We start from the raw sequence: 13,645 nt of genomic DNA, 5'->3' as shown, positions 1-13,645 counted from the left end.
AGGAGCAGCAGCTCTACTCTGAGCCCCTCCCGGATGGCCAAACTTCTCACCCTATCTCTAAGGGAGAGGCCAGCTGACTTTCTTCCATTAATAAATAAAATCACAATTTAAAAATGGATCTTGTATTTACTCAAGTTTCTCATACCCCATATCCAGCTTTAGAGTACAGAGCGCTGGAATTACTAGCTCAGACAGTCATCATGGTAAAAGGAAGATGGAATTGCCGAAAGATGCTGTGGATGTTTCTATCGTGATTTCGGTCTAGGTTTAAGGACTGCTACATCCCTACTTAAGAGAATAATCTTTGATGCCTTTCCAGACTTCTCAGGGAGGATTACGGTTTGTCAGGCAGCCAATTCAGCAGCAGCATTAACACCTTTCATTGCAAGAACAGAATAGAATAATAACCCTTTATTGTACAACGAAAAGCAGTGGGAAGGTGAGAGCCAGCTGCCGGCATGCCGTATTGAACCTGTCAAACTAACCTTTTACGCCCATGCTTTTTGTCATGACTATTCAGTTTATATACGAACACACGCACGAATTTTTCAACCAGCTTATTTGTGCCTAAAGGCTCTCTTGCCCTCTCTAGCCAGGGCCAGCTGGCTTTCTGAAAGAGCACATTCTTCCATCTGCTGCTCAGCTCTCAGTCACAGGAGACGAATCCACCGGCTGCTGTGAAGGCACGGAGACACAACATGCCAACTACAACCCTGAGCTCGCTGCGAGTGCCCAGCAGAGGTGAACACCTCAGGTCCGCAAGACTAAGCTTAACATTTCTTAAAAACAAACAAACAAACAAACAAACAAACAAACAAAACAAAAAGCAACACAAAGTTCGCTTCAAGAGCATCCCTGACAGAGGCGACTCCTGAAGTTAAAGGAAGAGGAAACTTGGCAAACGGTCGCTCTGAACTCTGGAATCACCGTTAACACTGACTCATGATGGAGACCATTAAAAGCAATACACTGCTCCCCGCCTTATGCCGCTTGCCAGGACAAACTCATTCCAGTTCGGGCAGCTCGGGAGCATCCTGTTCACTCTCCCCTGTGCATTAAACATCAGTCACGCGTGTGAGCGCTTCCATTTAAACTGGGCTCAGTGAGTCGTAGCCACTAACTCAACCTGCTAGCTAACTGCTAACAAGAGCTGCTGGCTAACGTTGGCAAAAACTTTAGAAAGAAAAAAAAAAGAGAGAAGTGGAAGCGTTGTGGATGACAGCGTTGACAGGGATCATGTGAGACATCTTACCTCAATTTGCGTATGTAAAGAAACTGGTGAAAGACCTCTTCGTAGCTAGCATTTCTCCTGCCAGCAGTCCAGCATGTGTCTGAGTATCCAGCAGCAGACACTGTGTATGTGTGGACGTGTCTGCAAACGGGGCTGGAAGGCTAACCTTAAAGCTAACAGTTACCAGTTAGCCACCGGCTCGCTAACCTGGACAGTTAGCCCCAGCGGCCTCAAGGTGTCGCTGATTCACCTACAGCGAGCTGCAGAAAACACCGTTGAATAAATCCGCCTGTACGTTGGCGATTTCGAGTTTTTAAATAAATATAGCTAGCAAACACTTTTTTGGAAAGATTTAAGCTCAATATGAATCAATCCTGTGATTTTTATAGTCATAACAATTTGTCATTTATTTTCCCAGTGTAAAAAACAAATAAAAAACTATTATGTATCATAACACTTTGCTTCATGACACCTTGTTTGTAGTTTTAACCTGTTATACACTTATCAACCACCCTGCCTTAGGAATAAAATCAGCAGTCTGTCAGCCGTCAAATCTAATTGGAAAAATTCCTCATACTGCACATGCAGCTGTTATTCCCCACAGCCATATTGGGATCTCTGCCTGCTGGCAAATTTCGGTGCAACATTTTTTTTCTTTATTATCCCTGTTTTGTCTAAAATAATAAAAAGGCAAAATTATAATATTGGGGTAAAACAGATAAACAACCACACATGTGCATCGCTGATTTAACTTAAGGACAGATTTTTAATATGCAATTAATCAGTAAGTCTGGTTTTTTGTTTTTTGTTTTTCCATATTCCATCAGTCTGCTGCCATTAAAGATTAAAATCTTTACATCACAAGTGATCTACAAAAGAAAACTGAATTGGTACTTGGTGCCCATTTTTTTTTCTGTATATGGATAAAAACATTTCCATCATAAATGGGTGCAGAAAAGGTATAAAAAAAACTGCCATAAATTAAATGTCTAAAGTTCAAAATTTCCTTGGAGTGGGTCCCAAATCTTCAAATGAAATGTACGCCCATGTTAAAATAGAGTATCTGCGATATCTTCTAAAGGTGTCTCTAAGGTTGCATCTTATTTTTTATATTACATACTATATATATATAATAAATAAAGTAAATAAATACTAATATATATATATAAATATATATATAAATATAAATCACCGTGAGAATGAAACATGGAAATGTTTTTATCCATATACAGAAAAACAAAAATTGGGCACCAAGTACCAATTCAGTTTTCTTTTGTAAATCACTTGTGATGTAAAGATTTTAATCTTTAATGGCAGCAGACTGATGGAATATGGAAAAAAACCCAAAAAAAACAGACTTACTGATTAATTGCATATTAAAAATCTGTCCTTAAGTTAAATCAGTGATGCACATGTGTGGTTGTTTATCTGTTTTACCCCAATATTATAATTTTCTTCCCCATTTATGTCACAATAAATAGCATCAGAAATTATGACTGAGTCAGTAAATAGAAAATTTGTCATTTAATGCAACATAATTGTGACTGAATTACAATTAATCTCATGGAAACAAATCACCAAACTGACAGACAGGATGTTTCATACAGGTATATATTACAATGTGCCTTGTTATATAATACAGTCAGGTTCTGTTTTTAATAAAAATAAGCACTGGAGGAGAAAGTGATACTTTTTTTTAAATTTTATTGTAAATTGGACATTATGCAAATTACTTTTGCGACTGATGACTTGTTAATTAAGCTTGTTAAGTGGTCACAGAACTTCCTGCACTGAGTGAGAGTTCAGACGATATCAAGTCAAAAGGTAGCCAGGAGTGCTGCAAGCTGGAGAGCGCACACACAGGACAAAGGGTGAGGGGGAAGTACCAAAATGAGAGAACAAGAACATTGAGTGGCTGACAGTGGTGGCTGCTTGTGCCAAATATATCAGTCAATGAACACAAAACCTCTTTTTTTTGGGTGGTGGTGGGGGCACGAGGGGTGTGGGGTGGGGAGTTGTTCGTTTCAGCCATAGTAACTGACTTCCTCTGTAAATGCAGACAAAAATTCTCCCAGAACTGAATTTGTTTTCACCATTATTGCAAATTCTAACAGATTTCCCAAACAAAAAGGTGTGGTCTCACTGATGCAATACTTACTGCACACATGATATTTTATTTCATACGGGTGTTTATGCAAACAAGTGTCCACCCTGTGTCCTATGACTCGCAAAGTTTCCTCAAGATAGATTTTCCCAAATACGATCACAAATTCAGTATACAGGAGAGTGTCTGTATAAAATCAAAACAGTCATCCAATGTGTCATGTGACGTCTGTGAGACCAAACCTTTCTTTGCCCCCGTTTTCTCTAATTGTTTGTACAAAGACGATACAACTATCCAGTCATGCAACATTTTTTTGGATGGGGATGGAGGGGCTGGGGGCGGGGAGTGGGGATCTGACTGTTATCTTTGCGGTTTTTAAGCATTCTGCATCTCTTTGCCAATCTTGTAGCTCAGGATCTTGTTCCAGTCGATCTTGGTACGTGTCACAGGAAGCTGGCGGCGTAAGGCTTTGAAGGTAGTGTCCGACATGGTCTGGTAATTCTCGTTGATGGCCGTCTACAAGGAATGAAATAAGGATGAAGACAGAGAGGGGACTGGATTTAAAAACAAAAAAAAACTACTCAAATAAATCTAAATTTTCCCCAGGTCTGAAGAAGTCTGTGTGGTGTAGGAAAATAGAGTTTTATAACCACATTAGGGTATGTCAGAGTTTTCTCCAGGCCTTGTTGTGAAAGTCCAGCTTTCTCTAAAAAATGTCCAGCTTCATCCAAGTGACTCAGCTTTCTATTCATTGTCACTCTAAAACTTGACTTCCTGTGCTGAGAGTTTGCGAACGTGTAAAATGTTTTCATTATCTCCTGACTTGAGTAACACAAACTCCTCACAACTAAAAGTAACAGATTATCACACAAAACTAAAGCCAAACAACAAAAGATTTTAGTGTGGCAGTAAGTGCTGGAGTCATAACTGTAAAATGTTTCCATCATTTGTGAGGACTTCTGATCTGAGGTGAAAGTTCAGGTTCAACGAAATCTCCTGACATACCTGATAGTCATTCTCTGCAGCCTCCATGATCTTAACAAACTCCTTTGCAGTTGCAGCCTCATTCTGAAAACATGACATTCTTTTGAAGAGGGGAGAGGACAAGGCATCCAACAAAAAAGAAACTTTAAAACCTACACTGCAACTACAGAGCAGAAAACCTCCCCTGGTAGCTGGTACCAGGTCAAAACTTAATTACTAACATAAAATTACAAGTAATCACCCTAAATACATACAAATGTAAAAGTATGGGGAATGATCGTTGCAGCTTCTGCTTGGACTTCACAGAAATACTCACAGAAATTGACATGGACTCCTGAACCTCTTTGTGGCTCACCAGCTGGACATTTCCATCCTCATAGTAATGAACCTAGAAATACATATGGAAATATATAGTGTATTTCTAACCAAAATTTCTTCTGTGCCATGAAATGATTGGAGCTGTAAAAAAAAAAAAAATCAAAGAGCTGTGTGCCAACAAACAAATCTCAAGAGGTCTAACAAACCACTCCCCCCAAAAAAAAGGGGGGGGGGGAGGAAGTGAAGGAAACGACAACAAAAACCAAGAACACAACATTTTAGTACTGAGCTTACGGGAAAAAGTAGACAAGGGTGCAACAGCAATTAACCGAACTTTGTGATAAATAAACAAAACACGGTAAAAAAAAAAAAGAAAAACGAAAGAAAGACAAAGGAAGAAAAAAAGAAACTGAATTTGATTAAAGTCTACATGCAAATGTTGTCAGTAAAAGTGAGTTTGAGCATGCGTGCTGACATGCTTAACACAACACAGTGTGTCCGTTTTACGTCAAAGATTGTTGTTCAGATAACATACCTGGATTTTCATGATTCCTGCCACTTGGGTGGTGGAGGGGGAGATGGTAAATTTCCATTCTGACCTCCAGCGTCCATTCCTAAACAACGAGAAGGAAAGATAAACACACTTCAGTCACTTTTACTTGACTCAGCTAACTGTCCAGTACACTGGCTCAACTGTCATCGCCTATACTGAAAAATAAACAGAAAAGTTATATGACTTTGTGTTTTTGGTCAACAACAGTGGCAATACAGATAGTAAGAAAGGTATTCACAGTATGAAGTATAGCATCACATTTAAAAACCAGTTAATGTGCGCCTTCATTTAAAGCAATGTAAGAGTTTCTTGAGTTAAGATGACATAGAAGAGTTTTGTTAAGATCCATAAAGATGTAACGTGTTACACCTTGTTCACAGAGTTGCTCTGTGTTATGTCAGTAAAAGCATTACTAATGATGGACCAACAGCTATTTACGTCAGTGAACCATCTCCTAATATGTAGTGAACAGACATGGAAATTAGTTTGGACACTCTACTGCCAATTTTCTTAATTTGACTAAAATTTGCATACTACATTGAAGTTCTGGCTTATTACAAAGTGCTCTGATCAAATATGCGGTCTTGAGGTCAGAACCGACCTCCCATTCAATTCAGCCAACTGGGTGACTTTGCAAAGGGTGAAAATCGCAGTGTCCAATTTTTCAATAAAACGCACTTCTATTTTAGTGTGGGGGTGCAAGCATTACAGAAGAGTGAAAAATGATATTTACAGATTTTGACAAATTTTTGAATCATTAAGTTCTAATATATCTTTTTTATTAGATACAAAATCTCCATGTGAAGGTTTTGATCCTTTTCACTGTGATTTGCAAATCAAAAAATAAATAAATAAAATTTATTTCACTTTCAAACCATAGGCTCCTCATTACAGCAGTCACGTACAGTAGTTTTGGGATTACTACACCCAACACTTATAAGACCAATAAGACCCAGCAGCAAAGAGGATTGGTGCAGTTCTTATCCAATTAGATTAACCTGATCAAAATCAACAGAGTCTAACAGTCCAGAGTTATGTGCCAATTACTGCAATGTCCTTAAACACTTCAAGAAACATTTGAGGATTTCAGTGGTTTTATTGTATTTAACATGTAGTTGTTCTTAAGGTTAAAAATCATCTGCCTAAATACTAGTACTGAAAAAAAAGATTCATCTGAAAGCAGAAAGGGAGGAGACACAAGAAATATCAGAAAATATAAGGGAGGGAAAAATATCACACTAATGTTTTGACTGTTTTATACATACCAGAAGTTTTTTGGTTGAAACTGATGGCACTCAATGCACACGATGATAGTTTGATGTCCATCAATGGTTTTCGCATAAATCTGAAGTTAAAAGACAAAAAAGACACTTTCAGATTTCACATGCAACTCAAGGCCACTTTCACTGCTCAACGTGTGCAGAAGTGACACCACACGGTGGTTTTATAGTCAAAACTTAAATTATAAACCTGACCCTGTCATGGTACTTAGAGGATGTCATATATACACAACACATTTAATAAGTAGGACAACAGCTGTTTTGCAAAGTAAAAGACAGGCTTATCTAAATACTGGCCTGCTACTGCTTCCTGCTTGAAACTGATTAAATTTGACTGTACATGTTGTATTTGATCACTAATAACATTAGGCTACTTTTAGCTGCTAATCTGTTGCAAGGGATTAAAAAATAAAAATAAATAGATACCCTTCCTGTTCCAATCCCCAAGGGTTAAACGAATGTGTAAAACAAAATGTTAATCTTGAAATGCAAGTGGAAACAAAATGAAGGCCACTAAAGTTCTAATTTTATAGAAAACAGGTCTCCGAATGAAGAGGATCACTATGCAAAGACAAGAGATTTTGGTCCTAAAAGCTCTGGTTTATGTTTGTATTCTGAGCAGTTCTGTTGAATTGTGTGTGACTTTTAAATGTATCTGTTTTTATAAGCCTGTAGGAAAACACCAGAGAACAGTGAGCTTCAGTCCCAATTATCAGTCATCTATATTACACACAAGCCTCTGCTGTTAAGTTTGGAGCAATGTGTAATAGTTGTAATGTGTGTTTTGAACTCCAGAGTCAGATCCTGTGGGAGAACTCCCTCTTGCTTGATGTTTTCATAAACTAATAGCTTTAAACACACAATGAAAAAATGAACTTTCTGAGGTGAGCAGTTCAGTTATTCTGGTAACAGAGTGGGCTTGAACATACGGTGCAGACACCGCTCGGATAGTGCTCCTTGACATAGGCCCTGACAGCAGAGTCCAAGGCACTCCTCCAGCCTTCCAGGGAGCTGTCAACATCATGGGGCCGTGGGTCACTGGCCTCCTTCCTCAGGTGGTCAAACTTGAAGGAGATCTTATTCTTGGGGTCCAAGACCCTGCCATTCCCAAGATCACCATGCTCTGTGATTAAGACCTGAAATATAAAGCGGGGGGGTAAAGGAATGAGAAAGAGAGCTGTGGGAAGGCCAAGAAATAGAAAATGAAAGAGCACTGGAAAAATAAGTAAAACATGTAAGAAAGAAAAAATAATAAATAATCCGACAAGAACATGTATGGAAAGAGAACAGCACAATAAAGAAGTAGAGCTGTGGTAAATTATCTAAGGAGACAGGAGAGATGAAGAGGAAACAAAAGGATGAAAAGAGGAGGACGGAGAACAATAGGAACCACAGGCATCAGCCTGAACTTTCCATCTTCTGCCTTTCACCTCAACACTTAGCTCAGCTAGATGGGCACCAGACAGGGGAATTTCAGCCCAGCATATGGGAACAGAGGGACATGATGACATCTTTACATAAGACAGTGCAATCATTACTAAAGCCAACACAGCCACATTCATTCAGCAGTGTTCAACCTTCACACAAATGCACAGCAAGCAAACAGTGACATTTAAATAAAAGTGGCTATGTCATCCTGTTTTGCAGGAACTAAAGGAGAAGATTCAGACTTGTTTGATCTTTCATCCAATTTTATTTGTCTCTTTTAATGCCAATGATACAATTATACTATGTTTTGCATCACTTAAACCATAATATATTTGGAGGCTACCATCTCTCTTCTAACCCTGAAGTCCAAGAAAAGTGTCACTTTTTTATTTCTGATGATAGTCTTGGCTGGATGAGCTAAAGAAACAGATCTCTATAAAACTGTGCTTTTATATTACAGGAACGTCACACTTGTGACTGCCAGGTCCACATGGAAAAAGGTTATGAACTGAGTCACTCATTCTTCTGATGTGCATCAACTATAGCAGTATCTAACTGTGCGTTGGAGCTATAAAGTGACTAATGCCAAAAGTAATAAAAGTCCTGTTCTTTAGCTTCTGTATTGCTACCATAACCTCAGGGTCAAAAAGCAAAGCATGAGCTCACCTGTTCTTCGTAGCCCTCGATTTTCACGGGGGTAAACTGGTCCAAGTTGTACTGTGCAAAGGCACTACGGAGAGAGATACCAAGTTAGTTAGATCGCAAACACAGGAGTCCCGCCTTGCTGGTTATTAAAACTTTTCAATCTTAATATATGTTGATTAACTTGTAACTATTCAGCATGTCCAGGTCTAGAACTCTTAGATGTAAACTGAATGGTTTCTTCTTGTTGTTAACGTGTTGGACAGGGGAGAAATGGTCAGGTGTAAAAACCTAAGCAACTAAAACTAGTCTGGTCTGTGAATCTCAAGTTGTAGTCCTCTTTCATCTTCAGTTGTTGCAATGCAAATCTGTATTTTCCGTCTAACATCTGAAATTTTTTAATTGTGGAAATAGCACAAGGGAAGACTTACTGCGCTGCACCTTCCCTGAGCAGATTGTCATTGTTGAGCAGCAATCGCACATCTAAGAGGAAAAATTGTCATATTATTATTATTAATGGTGGCAGAAGAGGAAAGAATACAGGAACAGCAGATCATCTCCATGACACGCACACAAACACTAAAGTCACAGCTGCCAGCAGTCAGTGTTTGCAGCATCTATGCCAGGGGAGTGAAGCAGACATGGTAAATTAGCTCAGTGGAAAAGGCTATAATCACATAGAGATGAAAGGGGGAAAAGTTGCAACAGGGGACTGTTTTTAGTGTGTGCATATGAGTGTGTGTGGCTGACAGGCTGTGATAAGCGGTAAACAGACAACCCCAAAGGCGTTCCTCTGAGGTGACGACATGTACCGGGCCAGGATGAGTCGTTAACAAAGCCAAGACACACATACACACTGTCTCGAGGGGCACTACTGTGACAGTGTGGTGTCAACTCTGGTGCTGCAGGGCGAGACACATTTTGAGCAAAACATCACAGTCTCAATTTAATTTCCTGGTGGCCATAAAATCCAAATAATGGATTCTATTTTAGGTCCTCTGTATTAACTGAAACCAAAACTATTTTAGTGTGAGAAACCTACACAAAGACACAAAACAGTGCTGCACTGACACAGTACTGTAATGTACATTAATGGTGTGTACATGACTTGCTCTCCAATGATGGTTGAACGGGTGGCCATGTATAGACTCCCTTTTGTACTATTTATTTCAATGTAGCCAGCTATACTGTATGTAAAAGGGTTAGGGCATACACAACAGAAACACAAATACAGCATTCTGTAACTCCTGAGCAGTTCACACTTCATTGATGCCTCCTGGCTCTGATGTTGACAAAAGCTGTCAGACTAAAAATAAAAACTTACTAAAACAAGTCTCTAATTGTTACTTAGAACATAGTTGGCACGGCTTTAAACCATGTACCAAAGGCTGCTTTACGGTCTTGGAGCACCTGTGACCAAATCATTTCCTCTAGGACTGACAAAGTATTCCGATTTTTTTTGTATTTACACCAGGCAGTATTTTAAAAATGTCAGCACCGCTGACATTTTATTAGTGGGTTTAGTGACATGTTCTAATATGTGTGCTCTGCTGCTTAATTTTTGATATTTTTCCCAGCTAACCACAATTCCTCAAGAGGCGCTTGCTTTTTCCAGGGGGCCAGAGAATGAGAATATACGCTCAATGATTTGGCCACTTAAATAAAGGTGACTCATTACACCATCTGATAGTGCAAAATGGTATAATACCAAAGTACATCTAGGTTCTAACACAAGTTGAAGTTAATATCTCTTCAACAAAAGACACGGATGATAATGTAAACATTACCCATATAATTATTTATATCACATTTTCACTGTTTGCCTTTCATGTTTTCATTTCCCTCACTTTTACATTTAACAATAGTTTTTGTCAATACAGAGTTACTGGAAACTGTAACAAAACAGAATTTGCTGCAGACAGTCTCTTTATACATAAGTCAAGCTATTCAAATACACTTCTATGTATTTATGTTTTGTGATTGCAGACTCATACATTGCATTAAACTGCAAGTTCTGAGCAATGTAATCATTGTTAATCTTATGAAAGAATATACAGAGGAACAAGAACAGAAAGCTCACCATTGAAAACTTCATTAAATTCTCCTGGTGGGGCGTGGATGACAAAGTTAGCCGCTATGCGCACCTAAAACCAAAGATAGAAGGCAGAGGTTACATGTCAGTGGTCTGATATAAACAGCAGAAATATCAGCATGTTGCCTGCATTTTAAATAGGGGCTAAAATGTGACACTCATATTTAGCTCAAATTCACAGTGTAAACATGTGTACACAGTGCCACCAACAGAGGGTGTAACATGACTGTCTCACTGGTTTGGAGGGTGGAGTGAGGTTTTTCTGACATTTCAGTCTCCAGAATATCTGAGCAGCATCGAACAGTCTTTTTTTTTTTTTTAAACCTCCTATACTTCTCTTCTTCTGCTATACCACAGCACTTCCTGTTTCCAGGTCACATGTCAAACTGACAGCCAGCTGACAGCCCCTCCCTCTCTTGCTTGCTTTACAACCATATAAGGAAATAAAAATGTGCTGAGCACTAGTACACACACGGTCTCTTGCCCTACCCCTATACATTTCTACCTCACTCTATCATTGGCAGGGGACAGCAGCTCAGCCAGGTTCCCTCTCATCTCACAAGCTCATATCATATCATATCAGAGAAAGTGTGCATATGAGAGAGAATGTGTGTGCACGTGTGGGTCCTATGGGTTCTTATTAGTGAGTGTATATACACGACTGCTAGGCACTCACAGAGAGCAGCAGATTGATTTTTGCTAATGAGCAATGCTCAGAGAAAGCAAGGCACTTGGGAAACAACGTGTGTCTCTCTGTTATGCTGAGATCAAAGTTTATCTGCATTAGTCTAATCTGTCATGAGATCATCATGACCCAGTTACATTAAACAACAAAAAAATTCATGTGTATTTGAGCACATAACAGATAAACACAGTCTTTGCTAAACAGATGGCGGAAAACTGTTCGTGTGTGTTTATGACTTGAAATCCCTGCGGGAAGACTAATTTGCATTGGGTTTCCCTCATTACACTGGACTGCAGTGTAAACAGACTGCATCACTCACTCTCTCACACACACACACACACACACACACACACACACACATACACACACACACACACACACACACACACACACACACACCCACACACACACACACACACACACACACACTCTAAGAGCCAGGTTTACATGTTATTTAGTCTAGTTATATCAGCTAAGTAGAAAAACAAAGCCATCACATATCCATGTTCTTAATTGTATTAAAATGCAGTCACTGTCATCTAAAACAGGAGCACTTACAGGGTGAAACATGTAAGCACTGGATATGCGTGCGATTAGTTAAACTGGATGTTTATTTGTTGCTGCCCTTGCTAATCAGCAACAGAAATACCAGTCAGTTAAGCTAATTATTCATCCATTAAAGTACAAATCCAGTCAACTGCTGAGATGTCATAGGATCAGCAATGCATATAAGGCAAAAATTGCTTGTTATTCAAGACCAACAGGTGTTTTACCTCGAGACAGAATCATTTGCGCTACAAGGTTTGGAGGGGGATGAGTTGGGTTTCTTTAAAGCTGGAATTAGAGCTGAGCTGGACGCGTTTGTGGGGTTTCCAAAATATTTTAGGGAACTTAATTAAAAGAGCTGTCATGTTGCTGACTGGGCACTTATAATTTTAGCTACTGGACACTTCTGTAGTTAAATCAGAATTGACCCAATTTTGAGTAGTAAATGTGTTTAGGGTGGATTTTTGATTGCACTGCTGGAAGTACGACTATATTCACAGATTAATAATGAACACACAGCACACACACACACACACGAACACAACACACACACACACACACACACACACACATATTAATTACTACCAAAGACAATCTGTAAGCACATTAACTAGTTCAAATATCTGACATCAAACTGAACTCCTTTCAGCCTGATCTGGTTTCAATAAAGTCTATTAATAGTGCTTAAATTCAGCAGGAGCTGTAATTACAGCTGGACATTAGATATACCATCTCAGTGTCAAAAAAATTGTTATTCTACATTATTTTCATGTGTTGTCTTGCAGTTTTACTGTAATGTGATACTGTAATATCCATAAATCTTTGTGAATGTGTTATTCATGGTGACACACGGGGGCCGGAGTGCTTCCCAGTACGCCACTGACAAGAAGCAGGGAACACACACACACACACACACACACACACACACACACCTGAATAGAAAACTATTTGAATGTTTACTATAAAAACAGATTTCCAAGCACTCAACAACTGAAACAGTACTTCAAGTAACACTGATTGCAGATAATTGAATCTTACTGTGTGAACTTAACACAATTAACTGTGAAGCACCTACAGCTAGTGAGAGGGATGGGGATGGTTTTACAATTAAATCATGCTAAAAACCACATTTTAAGGAAATGGAGATGAAAGTCTAAGACCAAGGGAGCATACTGTGGTTTAAAATGATTCACTAGCAGGAGAATGGAGACGCTCTATTAGTTTACAAGTAAAGGTATTGACTTTTAAAAGCTTGTTACATCACCTCTTTCTTCCTCCGAGTACCTCAAACTTGATTTACTATTGCACTGAGTCTCCACCACCCGAGCAACACTGCCTGCAGCGCATGTAGCAGAGCATCATCAAACATGCATAGCATGCAAGGCTCTGGTATCGTCACTAAGAGAATTTTTCAAGCTCAGTGCTGGCCTTTTGGGTTTATTTGGGTGGGGGGAAAACGTTGACATGGATACATTTTGTTCAGACAAGCAATAAGGATCTATTTATGAGTCATTTACCAAGTACCATGACAGATCACAATCATTTAAGAGCAGTTTAGCATGGTGGGTGATCTTCAAAGAACGATAGCATAGTTCCCAGTAAATGTTGACTACTACTTTTGCTTGAAATGCCCAACTCTACTACATACCAAACTTGAAACTGATTCTGCTTCTGAAATCAAACAAACAGTACCACAAACATAACCTCTTCAGGGCTCTAGAGTGCGACCAATTTGGTCGCAAATGCGACCAAATTTTTCAGTGGTGCGACTAAAAAAAAAAA

At 39.1% G+C, this 13,645-nt stretch overlaps 2 protein-coding genes across 3 annotated transcripts in view; both read right to left on the bottom strand.

Moving 5' to 3' along the window:
* Positions 1-1,979, bottom strand: part of LOC102312245 (suppressor of tumorigenicity 7 protein homolog) — a 57,042-nt gene extending 55,063 nt beyond the window's left edge. For both annotated transcript variants that reach the window (XM_014338760.2, XM_014338763.2), the window contains exon 1: positions 1,253-1,979. The gene's annotated coding sequence lies outside the window, so the exon portion shown is untranslated. The remainder of the gene's footprint in view (positions 1-1,252) is intronic.
* Positions 1,980-2,740: 761 nt separating this feature from the next.
* The window catches only part of LOC102312989 (capping actin protein of muscle Z-line subunit alpha 2), a 21,675-nt gene continuing 10,770 nt past the window's right edge, over positions 2,741-13,645 (bottom strand). The window contains exons 2-10 of the mRNA XM_005938348.2: positions 10,621-10,684; positions 8,972-9,023; positions 8,565-8,628; positions 7,400-7,606; positions 6,456-6,535; positions 5,173-5,251; positions 4,636-4,707; positions 4,341-4,403; positions 2,741-3,851 (exon numbers count right to left, since the gene is read on the bottom strand). Coding sequence (XP_005938410.1) covers positions 3,711-3,851; positions 4,341-4,403; positions 4,636-4,707; positions 5,173-5,251; positions 6,456-6,535; positions 7,400-7,606; positions 8,565-8,628; positions 8,972-9,023; positions 10,621-10,684 — 822 coding nt within the window. The 3' untranslated portion in view covers positions 2,741-3,710. The remainder of the gene's footprint in view (positions 3,852-4,340; positions 4,404-4,635; positions 4,708-5,172; positions 5,252-6,455; positions 6,536-7,399; positions 7,607-8,564; positions 8,629-8,971; positions 9,024-10,620; positions 10,685-13,645) is intronic.

This window comes from Haplochromis burtoni, unplaced genomic scaffold (genome assembly GCF_018398535.1).
Source record: "Haplochromis burtoni strain Fernald_Lab_line unplaced genomic scaffold, NCSU_Asbu1 Contig_248, whole genome shotgun sequence".
NCBI lineage: Eukaryota > Metazoa > Chordata > Actinopteri > Cichliformes > Cichlidae > Haplochromis > Haplochromis burtoni.
This window is presented reverse-complemented; position numbering and strand designations above follow the sequence as displayed.